Here is a 17292-nt window from a genome sequence, read left to right as displayed (position 1 = left end):
CATTTAATTTGGAAAAGTACCTTTCATTAAAAAGTATGGCTAAATAAGGGGTAATAACGTCTATAATATAACGTTAACTCCACTCTGTCCCCCGTTGCGTAGAACTGTTCTTGGTGCCAATTCCCCTGTTCCAAGATTATGTAAGACCCTAAACCACATTAGCACTGCAGTTGATATTTACTCTGACTAATAGTATAAGTTCAGAGTTAAGATATTTTTATGATGGACCAATTGACCCTTATTTGCTGTTACAGTAGAACTCCAATTATCCGAATTAATGGGGACCGGGACCCATTCGGATAATCAAATATTCGGATAATCGGATTTTTTTAAAAAAAATTGCCATTGGAGAGAATAAAAGCTACGTTTTGATATTGCACTATTTTTTTATTGAATTAAATGAAAGAAACATGAAATTTTCACATGTTTTAAATATAAATAAAATGTACTTATGTACAAGTTTAGAAATAAAAACTACAAACGCGGGGGGAAGTCAGTGTAGGCACAACGGCAAGTTAAGACAAGTCAAGTCAAGACTTGACGCGCAAACACTGGCTTCGCGGGGGGAACAATAATAGCGCACTTAGACTTTTTTTGGACAATTTTTTGTGATTCGGATAATCGGCGATTCGGATAGTCGGAGTTCGGATAATTGGAGTTCTACTGTACCTTGATTTATTTTTTAGTGTGTGAGATATTGTTAGTTATTACTATCACAGGCATACCCCATAGATAACCTGTTTTTTTCAGTTTTAACAACATAAATTCTTTATTATATCCGATGCGGATATATGTTTTAAATTAAATAAAACGTGGCACTCATTAACGTAGTTCCTCAATAAACTCTGAGCTGCAGAAGGTGAAGAATTAAGTGAATCAGAGAACAGAATAGGAACATTCTGAAAACGTTTTCAAAGGTACTTGCAAGATCAATCCTACAAAATCAAAAGCTATTGTTATTGGTAGCTCAGGAATGATCGCAAGGGTTGATTGGCGGAGCATTCCTCTTGTTATTCATAAAGGCACCGCTATTCCTTTTTGTGACTCGGTAAAAGATCTTGGAGTATACTTCGACAGGGAATGTCATGATCAGTGCATGTCAAAGAGCTGAGTAGGAAAGTGTTTGCGACGATGAGCTCGTTGCGAAGGCTGCGATCATTTCTTCCAATTCCGACCAAAGTAACGCTAGCACATTTTCTCCTTCTATTTATTCTCGATTATGCGGATGCAAGCTTTCTTAATCTGACTGAGGATCAGGTTAATAAACTTGAGCGTCTTCAAAATCTTGCTATTCGGTTCATATTTGGCCTTCGCAAATATGACCATGTTTTCGAATTTCGACAAAAACTCAAGTGGCTTCCTATTCATCGTCGCCGGGATATGCATGTACTTTCACTTTTGTACTGTGTGTTATTTAATCTTAAAACTCCCTCGTATTTGAAAGAGAAGTTCACTTTTCTTGGTGAGCAATCTGATTTAAGATAGTGCCATGCGCTGACGCTAAGTATGCCTTATCATAAAACAAAATTTTACAAGCGTTCGTGTAGCGTACGAATGCGGAATTGTGGAATACGCTTCCAATGAGCATACGACGATCCAAATCACAGGCATATTTAAAAAAGCAGTTAAGGATAATGGGCCTGCTTTTTTAAATATCGCCAGTGATTCGATTGTCGACGACTATTAATAGCATATAATTTAGTTACTTACTCATTTATTACATGTTATAGTATTTAAATATGTAAGTGTTGTTATTATATATACTTATTAGTTTATTTTTATTATAATGTACTTTTGATTTATTTGTGTACACTAGTTTATGTATTAGTATGCAGTTATTCGCATGTATTTAAAAAAAATTAACTCCAGCAGTCTATTCTCCTCTTCTTTTCCTAATTCAAAGGTTGTCTGGCAGAGATCGCTATTAAGCGATAAGGCCGCCTTTTGTATTCTACTACTTTCTTTTTTTTCTGTTTTTATTATATTTGGATATGTTAATTTTGAGGTATACAAATAAAGAGTTTAATAATAATAAAAACCTCACTGTCGGCGGTTACTTTATTATCATTAATAATTAATTCAAAGTCTACGTCGCGAGATTTAGCTTTCCCAGTTCCATAAACAATTTTCCAGGTTTTTTGTACTTTGTTATCCGATTTTATTATTTGATCCTTAAAGTATAGAGACTTAGCATAAAAGCAAACGTTCTTAAACGTTTTAGAGTACTTTTTACGTGTTGGAGGGAAGTTGAAGTATGGTTATATTGGTTGTCACTATAGAGATACACATACGTCCCTACTTTTGTATATGCCAATAGTTGCCCAATGGCTAAACTGTCTTTTTTTATTGAAATCTATATATTTGAAATTGAATATTTTGTTAAATTCATTAAAAAGCGTACCATAAACACCGTCAGGATGACAAAAGACAAGGGCAGGAATTATGGATGATATTTCAACTTTGAATCGTGTCAATTTGCTCTTAGTTATCGGCCTACACTTAACGATTTGTTCATTTTTGTTTATATTATTCAAAACAGTAATTTGTTGGCCACAATCATCTGATCTTAAGTTGTTTAGTATCGACTTACCTAAGATATCACAGTTGAGAAAATTATTATCTAAACATGATCCTGAGGTTGCTGAGATTCTAGTAGGTTCACTGAAAGCATTATTTAAAGAAAGTTAAGGCTAAAATCGCATGAGGGGGGGACGGTATGCACACACCATTATAAATAGCTCCAGGTCCACACAAGACAGTCCTACAGTGCGTTCCACAAAAAGACTAACTATGTCTTTTCGCTCCTTATAATTTATATTATTGTGTACAAAAATTAAGGACCCACCATGAATGGCAGTCTTTCTGATAACAACAATAGCACACTTAACAATTTGAAATTCCTTATGATAACTGCTAGATGTGCTCCAGTGAGCCAATGCTCAGTATGTGTATATTGAGTTTTTACACAAACAGTTCTTTTTCTAATTCTTAGCTGGTTAAGTTCTGTATATTTTGATGTACAATGTGCATATTGCAGAGCTTCCCCTTTGTCTGGCTATCTAGTTTAGATAATTTTTTTCTAAGTACTTGTAATTATATAATTTAAATTGTCTGTTAATAAATAAGCTATATGTTTACATTTTTTAGACAGATAAAAAGTATCCCTAGTGAATAATAACGGTAATATAAATTTACTGAGTTACGAGTTTAGTTAAGAGGCAAAAAATTAATACATTTAAATTATAAATTTGCTTGTTTCGCTTAGAACTAAGAGTCCCACAGTATGTAAAGGCACACATAACAAATCTCCATTTAGATTTTTTATGCAAAGTCAGCAATTCAGACGGCCGATTGGCGCAGTGGGCAGCGACCCTGCTTTCTGAGTCCAAGGCCTTGGTTTCGATTCCCACATCTGGAAAATGTTTGTGTGATTAACATGAATGTTTTTCAGTGTCTGGGTGTTTATATGTATATTATAAGTATTTATGTATCCTATTCGTAAAAATATTCATCAGTTATCTTATTACCCATAACACAAGCTACGCTTACTTTGGGACTAGATGGCGGTGTGTGTATTGTCGTAGTATATTTATTTATTTAATTTTTCTACACATCTTATAATTTGTGTCATTTGTACATTCAAACTGTCTCCTAACAAATATATAACATTTTTATTTACATCTAAATTATTCAAACTTTCAATAAGATAAAGTAAAGGGGGGCTACCTGTGAACATCTATTAGTCACTGAGTGATCTAGGTAATAGTTCATAATAGGACCAAAACCTTTACTAGCTTGTCTGAAATTATTAATGTGTTTTTTTATGCTCACTAGATAAGTTTTAATCTAAGGGCAGGCTCTGTAGTGACAGGAATTATACTTACACACTGCTCTTGGCGGGACTCTAGCTTATCATAGGACAATATATTACTACTTAAGTCTAGGTTAGCCGTAGGTATATCTTGAGAACACTGACATTTATTTGCTAATTATTCAAAACGAGCTATATTGTAGGAACCTAGGACCTAACTCATCAGCTGCCAGAATTTGTTCATCAATCTCCTTTTTTGACAGCTCATATTTAATAGTCATAGTTTATAGTGAGTCTTCCAATTGTAGAATCACATCATTTAAAGTTTGGATTTCACTCTCATATTTTTCCCTGCTACTTTGAAAAGAGAGAGAAAAGTTATATAACTTATTTAATAAAACTGAACGTTCTTTTCTTAGTAACAGGTTTTTATTGCTTTTCTTCTGGTTTTTTAATTAATTTTTGTGTTTTGTCACTCTCCATGAGTGAATAAACTCAAAAATTTATACCACCGTGCCATGGAGCGTATGTCGGAGTCGTACGGACTAAAACCCAAGGGTTCCAACCAGTCGTCTAGTGGCTGGGCCACTTCAAGGGATTTGTCAGCTATACTTAATCAATTAGGGTTAAGTAATTAGTTTTTCTTAAGAAAAACAAAAAAAAAATATGAGCCTTATAAGAAGGCTCAGAGTTACACAGCGGGCGATGGAGAGAGCAATGTTGGGAGTATCTCTGCGTGGTCAAATAAGATATGAGGAGATCCGTTAGCCGACATAGCTCAGCGAGTCAAAGTGGAAATAGGAGGGGCACATAACTCGAAGAACCGAGACCCCGCGGTAATCCGCCCCCAACGAGGTGGACAGACGACATCAAACGAGTCGCTGAGAGCCGCTGGAAACAAGAGGACCAGGATAATGGATTTTGGAACTCTCTACATATGTCCAGCAGTACCTATGTCCAGCAGTGGATTTTAATCGTTTGAAATGATGATGATGATGAATCAATTTTTGATTATTATATTTCAAGACAACACTACTAAACCGATCTTAATGAAACTTTGTACACATATTCTTGGAAGTGTCAGAAGTAATATAGGATACTTTTTATGCCGACATTAAGCCCGGTTCCTTTGGGATAGGGGATGAAAATGGTTGACGATTTTGCACCATAACTCCTACAAATTATAAACGTTTTAAATAATTATGGGTACTTAGACCTTTTTGAGACGTAGCTCAGCCGGGAAGTAAAACGACCATGTTTATTTCTGCTGCTAAGCAGCTTTGTTGAAATGCTTTGTTCCGGTCTGAAGGACGTAGGTGCCGGTGTAGTTACAGGCACATGAGGCTTCAGGTTGATGAATAAATATGTAAAGAAATATATTAATAGTTACTCTGTTTATTAGCGATGGTTCTCCATTCACCATCACAAATATCAGTATCAGTATCATCATCAAATATCAGTATATCTTTTGAACTGAACTAGAAATAGTTTTCATAGCTAGTTGTCATTTTATTGATACGGGCCGAATATAAATAAACTGACAACAATATGCCTTCCGAACCGGTGGTAAAGTAACTACAATCAGTCAGACGTGACGTTTCAAAAGTGAGTATAAACTGGGCCTACTCGAAACAAATGAGTTTTGAATTCAGTTTATCAAAGTCAAAGTCGAAAATATCAAAGTTAAACTCAAAGGTAAAAATATCTTTATTCAAGCAGGCCCATTGGTTGCACTTTTGATGCGTACATTAAATACATTAGAAGTAAACGGTAGTAAGATGATGACGATAACCATATTCGTAAACTTCAAACTAAAGCAACAAGGGCTCCAAACGCGTCCTGGTCTAGAAGAAGCCCACAACAAACTTAGCCGGGTGTTTTTTTTTGTTATCACCATCTCATCATCATCCATGCACCCACTATCTCACCATCTCATTGTCATTTAAAATTATTAGAAGAGCTACCTGGTTAGAACAATAATTCACACCCAAGCTTTTTTATCGATTACGTAGTCCTTTATACTATAATAGGACTTTTCAATAAGCTTACGTTTACGTATTAAATACAAACGTTGAACTTTTTAAGAGACATCTCCACAAGGTCAATAGTAGTTTAATATAGAATTATATGCAATTTGCTTTAAACGAATTATTAATTTTATGTAACCTAGTATATTGCACTGTAAGTTTATTCTTACTTCTAATGTTTAAATTATTGCAGTCACATTTTTTCTTAAATTTAGAAATGTTTTTACGAACATACATAAAATTTTCAAACATGTATGGACTGTCGTTATTTTAAAATCTTTAAATTTATCTCTCAATGACTGTTTTGGACCAATTTGTAGATTGAACGAACAGCACTCTTCTGCAGCACGAAAATAGTGCTAATATCAGCAGCATTACCACATATTAAAATTCCATATGACATAATGCTGTCAAAATAACTAAAATAGACCAGCCTAGCAGTTTCTACGTCCGTCATATGGCGTATCTTCTTTACCGCATAGGCAGCAGAACTAAGCCTGTTCGACAAATTATTTGCATGAGGGCCCCATTGATGTTTAGCATCTAAAGTTATTCAGGTTTAGTTCCTCATTATTAAGTAATACAGTGGTACTCACGTGTTTATCATTTGGTAAAGTGAATTTTATACACTTTGTCTTTTTTCCCTTTATTGTCCGTCCAAATTTTTAGCTTCAAACCACTGTACCACTACAGTGAGAGAGATGTTTACGTCGTCAAAAGCAATTTCACGTCGATTTATCTTAAAAGTTAGTGATGTATCATTAGCAAACAGAACTATCCCGTGTTTTTCCTTGCCAAGGTAAGGAAGGTTATTAATGTAAATAAAACATGGTCAGACAGAACAGAATTGGTCCTAATAAATATTATCTTTATTTATGTAGGCCTATTGATGGCACTTTTCTCTCTATCTATCGAAAATCTACTTACCACGGCCGAAACTGCCCACCTGTCGATTGTATGGCGTTGATGTTTTATTTTCTTAACAAGAGTTCGCTAGCATGATCTTACAGTTATTACCTACGTACTTCGTCGCTTTGTTTACCCCGACCCTATATGATTGAGAGTGAAGATTCGTACTTATGCTATCTACAAAGTTTACATACGTATTTAGCAATTCGTAGCCATTCAAGAATATAGGAGGCAAATGGCAATCGTCGGTCAGTCGGGAAATGGGCTTCACTCGTGCATGACGTACAGAACCTCGGCTGCAAACAGTTCCGCGCCCGCGACAATTCTTATCTCTTATCACATTAAAAAATGATACATCGAATTACATCACGAGTGCGACGATAAAGTACCTACTCCGCGATAAACATTACAAGGATTCATTGTGTGGAAATTAATATTAGTCATATCAAATTGTGACAAATATTTTGATTGCTAACTTTTTTTTGGAAATATGTTACGAAGTGGATTAAATCTTGAATTAAATAACCTTTAAAGTAAACAGTTTAAGTGTTTTGAGTACTTAAATCAAAATGTTTGTGTTATTTTTAATAATCACGGGGTTGGTATGCGTCAACTCAACACCTTGTAGTAGAGACGAAAGTTTGAACATAACTACCGGGATCACTTTTGAAAATGGTTCAGTACTATACGATGGGTTGGAATACGTCGATGGCACTTGGTATGTGTTGGACATAGATGGGTTGGACGTCCGGTTCGGTTGTCCCTGTATTGGGCGTCGGTGTTTGTGGAAGTGCTGCGGAATTGGCCAGATGTTCCTTAACAGGACCTGTGCGGACGTAGATGTGAGTGAAGCCAACCCGTTCAACCCACCAGTGTTTAAAGGACGGGATCCGGTAAACGTAATCGCTCATCTTAATTTCTTCTATATGCCAAGACAATCATGTGAGATGTACCTGGTGGATTCCAACTCGCCAGTTGAAGAGATATACCTCCAGGAGGTAAGTCTTAACCATACTATCCAATTGAAAGCAGTCGCGCAGTGTGGTGACGACGAATCAGAATACAGCTGTCGCCATGCCTCGGGTCGTATAAGGTTACTAAGGGAATATAAAGGAAAACTGGCAGCAGCGTCTTTTGTGCTACTTCTACCATCTATTGCGATCACTAACCAGTCTACCCAGCGTAGTGATTTTGGAGAACAGCAATGGACTGTTTTAGGTTATTAATGATGATTGACTTCAGGATTAAGATCTGTAATATGTGTGTGAAATTACATTTACAAATTTCCATTAAGATTATAAAATAAAGATACTACGACAATACACACATCGCCATCTAGTCCCAAAGTAAGCTTAGCTTGTGTTATGGGTACTAAGATGGGATGAATAATTTTTATGAATAATATACACAAATACTTATACTTATAATAAACACCCAGACACTGAAAATATTCATGTTCATCACACAAATATTGTCCAGTTGTGGGAATCGAACCCACAGCCTTGGACTCAGAAAGCAGGGTCGTTGCCCACTGCGCCAATCGGCCGTCAATTACAGAAGCTGAAAAAAATTATTGAACTTTTGTAGACCACCGTGGTGTTGTGACCAATGGGGAAACCTGGGTTCAACCCCCGATGATTTGTGAATTTATAATTTTTTGAATGAATTTGAATTTCTCTGTTCTGGTCTGGAGGTTTCGGCTGTAGCCAGTTACCATCCTGTTGAAAAACACGTGCCGCCAAGCTTTTAAAGTTTCAATGCGATGCCGCGTTAAAACCGATATGTTCAATTAGTAAGTCGAGTTACCTAGTTTTTTAGAAAATGTAATGTAACAAACTCCTAACTTAGATAAGGGTAAAACGCCGCCGTTCCCAAAAGGGTAAATTACAGATGAATAAAGTAAATCTGCATCAACGATATTGTCAAAGAAAATTCAATTAATTTTCTTTTGCCTTTTTCACGGGTTTTTAATTTCCTTGTAATTCAGTAATCGTATCTTAATTTACCAATAGAATCCTTCTCTTACATTGCCGGTTCCTTTTCCCTATAAATCAGGCAGTGAAATAAATTAGCTAAAGAAATAATTAAACGTTCTGTTTATTGTTTATTATTAATTGCTACATGCACATACGAGCATAAGAGACATGACACCCCGCCGGGGCATTGCAACGTAGCACTCAGTAAGCGAGTAGAAGTCTGCTTTGACGGTTCTTTCCTGAGGTGGTTTAAAAGTCCAAGGGCATCCTGAACTCGTTGTTGTACTAAGACTTATTGTTCTATCTGTCTTTCATTGGGCATTTTTCACTCGTTCATTAGAGTGAACTTTCACCCGAGACATTTACGGTTTATTTTCTGTAATTGACCCACAAGCCTCGTTAACTAACGTACAAAACCAAACAATTTTGTGGACCTTCCCGGCTATTACGGGTAACCAAACACCGTTGTTAGCTGTGCGTGTAACGTTTCATGTCTGACTCATTAGATAAATGTCCATCAACAAGCTAGTTAAAACAACAATAAAACGGATGAATGACCAAACGCGTGTCAACTTATCTATTTTGCTTTTTAAGTTTAAACCTCAATATTAAACCACTTGCCCATCTGGGCAAGGGTTTCCTTTCAGAATGGGAAGGGTTTAGCTATGATATGTGTATTGTTTATTGTTTATTATTAATTGCTACATGCACATACATAAGAGACATGACGACGATTATTGCAATAAAAATTTTCGAAATTATTTTTATTTCTTTACCTAATTTAAATTTTTATATCCAAATTAAAATTTATTATTGCAATTGATTTAAATATTAATTTAAAATATGTCAACTTAGAACTAAAGAAAAAAAAATTCTAAATATTAGAATTTGTCAACTTAAACATAAAAATAATTTCGATTTACAATAATTATAGAATTAGGATTTAATGTCACACTATTATTAATAATCGATAATTAATAATTAAGATATCATGTAATTGAGGTCTTAGCATCATATTTAAAAAGGTCTTAGCATCATCGTCTACGTCATATAGACGGGATAGTCCACCACGCTGGCTAAATTCGGACTGCCAGACTTCAGGTGCCTTTCAGACCATAAAGGAGAACTCCCAGGCGTGCCGGTTTCTTCACTATATTTTCCTTCAAACATGTTATATTAAAATGGTTTATAACGCACGTAACTCCGAAAATGTATCTTCGTCCCTCCGAAACGGATGCGCAAGTCCTAATCACTAGGCTACCACTAAACTATCCCCGCTATATCAACTATAATATTACTTAGAACCAGACGGGATTTCAGTTAAGGGCTAAATTAGTTATAAATCACAATATCCCACGTATTTCCTTAACAAACAGAAAATATACAAGGGTAAATTATGCTAAACTCAAGTTATAATTTCCTTTCTTTGTCTTAATACGAGTTTGGGCACTATATTTTCGTCTAAGTGGTTTTAGTAGTGCTGAAAATTGTAAGTTAGAAATTTCGGCAATTGGCCTATGGTTCTGTCTAGACGAAATATAGCGAAACGATGCCCGGTAGTAACAAAGACGTTATGAGCAACAATGCCGTCGGGAGTGAACGTGGGAAGACGGAGTGGGCGGACTAATTGGTACCAATTCTAATGTAAACTAAACCAAACTGGATATTTGACACCACACCTAGTAGAGCCAAAATCAAGATCATACCAACCAATAGTCGACGACGGCTGGACATCTAGTTATACCTTCTGTGGAGATTTCCGATGTCTTCAGATGTTCTTGTCATCAGCGACTTCGTGCAATTATTAATGATACCTTTTCCAGTCGGATACCTTTTTCAATCGACCTTGGGGTCGCCACTCGAGCTCCTCGGCACCCCATGGTTACTGAAAATAAAATTAATAAAAAAAGAAAATAAAGATTAAATCTATTTTCAAAATCTTACCTTCTGGATCAAAAATAAGAAAACACTAAACAGTTTTGATAAACAAATATTCGACGAATACGTGGTACAAATTAAAACTGATGTTTATTACTTACAACGAAATAGTAAGTTGAAAAAAGTGTTACTTTATGAAGCAATAAATACAACCTAATAGAAATAAAATACTGTTTTGTGAAACTTTAGCGTTCCGACATTCAGTCCCTGTTCATACAGCATAATTAAAACTTGCAACTAATATTATCTCACGAATAAAAACCTAAGTAATTCCTTCCTACTTAATTATAACGAGCATTCTCTCTCCTTTCTATTTTTTTACATTTCTATCTCCTGTTTAAACTTAATAAAGCTCAAAGTTCTCAATAATACAATATTACTGTTAATATACAATAATGCAATATAATACAATAATTTCGATGTCTGATGAGGATGTCGACGCAGATATTTTTGTTCACAATCAATCAACAAAGACGCCCAAATAAATAGTGCACATAACATTATTGGGAAGATAAATACAGGTAATTTTTTAGTTTAGTTTTTTATATATTCGCATTTCGATGAGAATAATTAAGCGGGACAAAAGTGTTAACAATCCTGATGTTACCTTTAATAAGTGTATCATATTGTGTTAAATCTTGTAACATCATTAGGTTATATTGTGTAACGTGTAAGTCCATCCCATCCGTGTAAACAGATTAAATATGAAAACTCGATAATCTCAAAATTGAAACTACGCGCGGACGTTGCCTGAATATTAAGCATCTATTTTTCCCTAAGTACGATACTTATTAAAATATTAACGATCAAATCATTACTCCTTGTTAATCAAAGCTAATTAAAAATAACTAAGAAATTACCTAATTACTACCTAACCAATTCATAATATTGCTCAAAGCTTTTAATGAATATAAAATAAATGAATAATAATATTTTTATATCTTAAAGTCAAGAGTCCGCTAATGCCAGTCTTTTCTGTACAGTGCAATGAATAATTTCTTTATTCTTTATTTTCTTTAATTTTTTTTTGTGTTGCGGATATAAGATAAACAAACTACAAATTGATTTACTTATTTACTTACAAAACTTAATTTGTAATTACTGGCTTAACTAAATGCGATGAATAAGCATATACTAAAAACAAAAACAAAAATTAATAATAACGTTCAATATACTCTTTGTTGTTTCGACTCTTGAACTAACACTATTGATGTGTTAGTTCGAGAGTTCCAAGAAAAATAACGTGGTGAACTCACTGTCTCGGGAATAACATACGTCATATTAATATGTCATCAACTCATCATTAATTTTTTTTTTTTTCTCTCCTTGACCTGTATAATATTCCACCAAATCCATTCTAATATTTTAAATGCGAAAGTGTGGTTGTCAGACATCGTCATCATCATGTCAACCAATAAGACGTCCCGTGCTAGACATACTCGTAGGTCCAAATACCACGGCCTTGTGCCGCTTGGGTCATTTGTCAAACGCAGTGTTGGTAGACCCCTGACGAGGTGCGTCGGTGTCGCAACACTGTACGAAGTCGCAATTCTAACACTTTGGGACCCCAGCTTTACGTTACCGCGAGACTAAAAGAAAAATATTGTTACTTGAACCCAGCTCAGCGGCTACAGTTAGCACACTCGTAGGATCCGTGCAGCCCAGGAAAACATACGGAATTAGTCGCAGGCAGAACTGGCTGGCTGGCTCTCTTTACCTCCCTGTAATGGTGCTTGGAATCCGACCTTGGCCTGCCTTTTCCAAAATCTTCACTCTATTTTCCTTTTATAATAGTTTGTGGCCATTTTTTCATGCAAATTCAATCTCAATTAATTTCAACAAGCCTATCCATTAAGAAGCGTTAAGTTTGTCGGTATGTCAGCTTTTTTATTATTATAAATACTTTATTACCATATCGGCTTTTTTATGTTGTCCAATAACAGATGTAACTTACAACAGTATTTATATTATTTTTGTTTTGATTTTTGGTAGTTTGGGCTACACCTAGTGCGTAATTGGTAGCTGACTGGCTTGAGTAGCTGCATTGTGTAAGGTCTCTTTCTACGCCGTAGAGTCTACGGCAAAAGCTTTCACAGGGGCTACGTTGATGCCTACATGTGCCTTTTTTTGTTGGAAAGAAAATATTTCAAATGTCATGATAAGGAAATTTGATGATGGCGGACTACTATTGCGATTGTAAGTTTTTCAATAAGTATTTTATGTAGAAGGTTATAAGCAGTTGACATTTGGCTATTAAAACTTAGGTATGATTGCAAACCTACCCAAAAAAATGCGTAAAAATTTTTTTTTTTGACAAAAAAGAACCGACTTTGTTATACAACTAAAAAGCAAGAAATAAATTTTTTCTACAACATTTTTAAGTCAGTGCCTACTAAAATGTAGAAATCACTGGTACTTTCGTTTTTTCTATATAAAGAGGTATACGACGTATATGATCTATACCAAATAACTTTCTACATTCTACTTGGCACCGACTTAAAAATGTTGTAGAAAATATTTATTTCTTGCTTTTTAGTATTACTATTTATTTATTCTTAAAAATAATTGTTTTATAAATATAACCTAAAATAAACTATTTAAAACTAAATAAAATTTAAAACCTCCTCGAAACCACCGCAGCGAGGCACAGTTCCTAAAATGCTGGCAGCATTGCCCCTTTGGATGGCCAAACTAATTCACCGGTAGACCTTAATACCTTAATAGATAATCCTTTTCGATAATTCTTTGAAAAGAGCTCTTGCCTCCCGACACCACGGTCCCAAAGTCTCTACTCCAAAAGGCACAAAAATGAAGCTGCTATCTGCTTTTTAGTTGTATAACAAAGTCGATTTATTTTTGTCAAAAAAAATTTTTATTAATAAAGATCATTGTCGACATAGTGCCTTATCACATAATATAGATAGTTAAATAAATAGCTTTAGGTAAAGCGAAATGCAAATTACGGCAATATTTTAGATGTAAAATAGGCGAAATGTGAAAATACGAGATGGTATGCAGCACAATTGTTTCTCGTGAGGTAATAAATTGTGTAATTTAATATGAATTGAATTTTGCACTGCTAATAAAGGTTTTTACGTGAACTCGCCCTGGCAGTGATGAAAAGGTATTCGTATTTCAAAAGAAGGATTCCAATTCCTGTTAGCCAAGGAAACCATATTTTTTGAGGAAGTAAGTAGGTATACATAATATTATAGTTACTAAGTAATACTGTGAAGAAGTGATTAGTTTATTTGAATATTTTTATCATGCACCTCTGTTATCTATTTTCTTTCTTTTTTTGATTATAAAGAATATAAATAAATGTCTTTAAATTGCTATAAAAAGAAAATAAAATAAAATGTCGTTAACGCTGCTTCCTCCTAAGATGTGCTTTTGGTTGTATAATATATTGCACTCTAGTTTTAATTTCTTGATTGTAACACAGAACCGACATATACCTGTGTTTACTCTCGTCCCGCAGAAACACATAATCATTCAGTATTTACTGCGCAGAACCATGTTTATGAAAATCTTGTAATTTGCTCTGATTTTTCCGACCCTGAAATGCCGTGGTCAAATCGAATCTATATCTTACCAAAATGTCTAAAGCATTGGGTACTTCACATGAGTCTCGTACGTACCTTATCACTTCTAGTTCAGTGCGTTCCATCTGTAATCCATTGTATTAGCTTACCACGATGTGAATTTTGCAATCGTCGTCAACTACAACGACAAATAACTACTTTTTTTAAAGTTTGACAAACTATTATTTTCTGTGTACCACTATAAACATTGTACGAATATTAATGAAATTTGAGTACAGATTACAATTTCTTTTAAATACTTTTAGTGTTTTAAAGATAAAAAAAACCAGTGTGTAATAAAATGTTTTAAATATAATATTTTTAAAACTGTTATATTTAAATTCACATATTATTAGGATATAGTAGTACTTAGTCCCAACCAATAAAATAAATTTTAAGTGTCCACGCATTTCTCCGAAACTAGGAATGGGATTGCGACCTTTTTTTTGCTTAAAGCCATCGAATATGCAAGTATCAAAACACTGACATCATAGAAAATTGTAAGCTCCTAATTTGTCTCTTACTCTTAATTTTTAACAGACTTCAAAAAAAGGAGGAGGTTTTTTTTGTGTTTATTACTCGAAAACGCCTAGAGCCCTAGACCGATTGGATTTATTTTGTTAAATTTTGATATAATATATACTTCCCAGATGGTATTTCCTTCATCAGATCAGGATCTGATGGTGGGAGCCTGGAAAAATCGAGGCAACCCTTTAAATAAAGTAAATTAACCCATAGCGATATTGGTATTTTTTTAACTGTAAGTAAAATTACATTAGAAATGCACGATTTGATCATGTGAAACTAATAATGCATTTCACAAGTTGCGATCGATGACTTTATTATTTCCGCAAAGTAATTTATGCTTACCAAAACAGAGGAGTTGCTGGTGAAGTACAAAATAACTAAATATCACTGGCATTATGATGACGGCAACGAAAAGGCTGCCAACATCAAATGCAGAGAGTGTCAAAGACGTAATCCAGGTCTTTGTGAACTGTGTCGAAGATGTGAACTACTATAACAACGAGTTTAAAAAACCTATGATTTATGTATAAAATTTTACGTAAACATTCTCAAGCAGTAGCTATCTAAAGCTCATCGTTTATGTTAAAATTGATAAACGGTTTCAATGTGGATATTCTCAATCTCATTGTTTAAGTTTAAGAATGTAGTTACCGCCATTATCTCACACCAATGTTCACATTTTTTAGTAATGTACGCATCAAAAGTAGCCTGTAGGTAAAGCCTGATTGAATAAATATTGACTGACTATGAATTTGAAGAAGTATACGTACCTATGTTACCGCGACATTGGCCATTGTTGCCTAAGCTCTTTTAGTTCTGGGAGGAGAACCGTGTCTGTAGTGGGGCGGGTATGGGTTGATAATTATGAGGATGAACCTTAGATAAATATGTGAATAGTCTGTTAATTACTGCATAACCTACCATCTGAAGGGCATTTTTTTTTTCGGATTGTGTGAAGCTGATTTATGCTAGTGATTTTAACAGCGTAACACGGGCTTGTCAAGGGTGAGTTAAATGGAGCCGTAATTATGAGACGGTTGTGAAATAGGTTGATGGGCGTGGTTGCCGATATAATTACAGGGACATGAGAGTCAACACCAACGCCTCAGGTTGACCAACGCGTCACTGCAGGACGTGTTCCTTTTGTTTTTCTCCTTAGCGTCAGGTGGGTGATCTAAATTCTTCATCAATAATTAGGATATTTTTTTTTACAAAATAATCATCGAAGAAAAACAATTCGGGCGGAAACTCTAAAAAAAGCGTTCCTAATCACTTTACCTCTTTAGGAATACCTATAACATTCATGCCGGTATTTTAAGTTTGTTTTACCATTTATGACATGTTTACCATACAACCATGATATTTACAAAGTCAAAGTTCTCAGGAACCACGTATATTTTTCTAGCAACCGATTTTGTTTTCGCATCAACGTGTCTTAAGTCCAAATTATGGCCGTTGGAATGCTAACAAAATTATGTAGGATCTAAATAACCGTTAAAGATTAGGCTTTGTTTATTATTACAACTGGGATGTTGTTGTATTTTGGGTCTGCCTCGTTACTTGAGTATTACCATATGTTAGTAAAACTTAACGTGAATATTGTAACGGAATTATGTATGATTTAATAGTAATTGGCGCCAATAAATAAATAAATAAATAAATAAATAATAAATAAATAATTAATAAATATACTACGACAATACACACATCGCCGCCATCTAGCCCCAAAGTAAGCGTAGCTTGTGTTATGGGTACTATGATGATGACTGATGAATATTTTTATGAATCATATATACATAAATACTTAGAAAATACATATAAACACCCAGACACTGAAAAACACTTAATGCTCATCACACAAACATTTTCCAGTTGTGGGAATCGAACCCACGGCCTTGGACTCAGAAAGCAGGGTCGCTGCCAACTGCGCCAGTCGGCCGTCAAATAGTTACACTTCTGGTTCATTGCATGGTAAATTATATAGATACGGATAATTTAATTGATGTGCAATGGAGATAAGGGGCAGATATCCACCTGTAATTGTCATTTATCAGTATTTTAATTTAATGAACACAATCAAGTAAAATGTTAGTAAAGTAAAATCAAACTTTAGTAAAATCCGTGGCTTTTTATATTAATTTCAACTCCTTGCTTGCCTTGGGAATGAAGTTTCATAAATCCTTTGCGTATGTCGACGTTATAATAGCTTCCTGTATGCCAAATTTTCGCTGGATTTATGCGCTGTGCTTGTATAAATCAGTCTGTCTGACCGTAAGCCACCATTATTTTGTAAAAGGTATGCAAATGTAAATAGGTATAATTAATATTAAAACCGAGAAAACATACTTGTACTAAAAGTACTCATAAATACCCAAAACAAACCCCGGGAAAATTGACGGTCCAAGCGGGGTATTTCACACACCGGAATTAGCGCGGATGGAGTCGCGGGCAATACGTAATATTTTATAATAACTTAATACCTTGTCATGTGTCATTTCCCTAAAAGTATTGATATCTTT

General features: G+C 34.7%; 1 protein-coding gene across 1 annotated transcript in view; it reads left to right on the top strand.

Moving 5' to 3' along the window:
* Positions 1–7017: 7017 nt before the first annotated feature.
* LOC120628984 (G-protein coupled receptor Mth2-like) overlaps positions 7018–17292 on the top strand; it is a 39478-nt gene continuing 29203 nt past the window's right edge. Inside the window, exon 1 of the mRNA XM_039897693.1 lies at positions 7018–7745. Coding sequence (XP_039753627.1) covers positions 7317–7745 — 429 coding nt within the window. The 5' untranslated portion in view covers positions 7018–7316. The remainder of the gene's footprint in view (positions 7746–17292) is intronic.

Source organism: Pararge aegeria, chromosome 13 (assembly GCF_905163445.1).
Source record: "Pararge aegeria chromosome 13, ilParAegt1.1, whole genome shotgun sequence".
Taxonomy (NCBI): domain Eukaryota; kingdom Metazoa; phylum Arthropoda; class Insecta; order Lepidoptera; family Nymphalidae; genus Pararge; species Pararge aegeria.
This window is presented reverse-complemented; position numbering and strand designations above follow the sequence as displayed.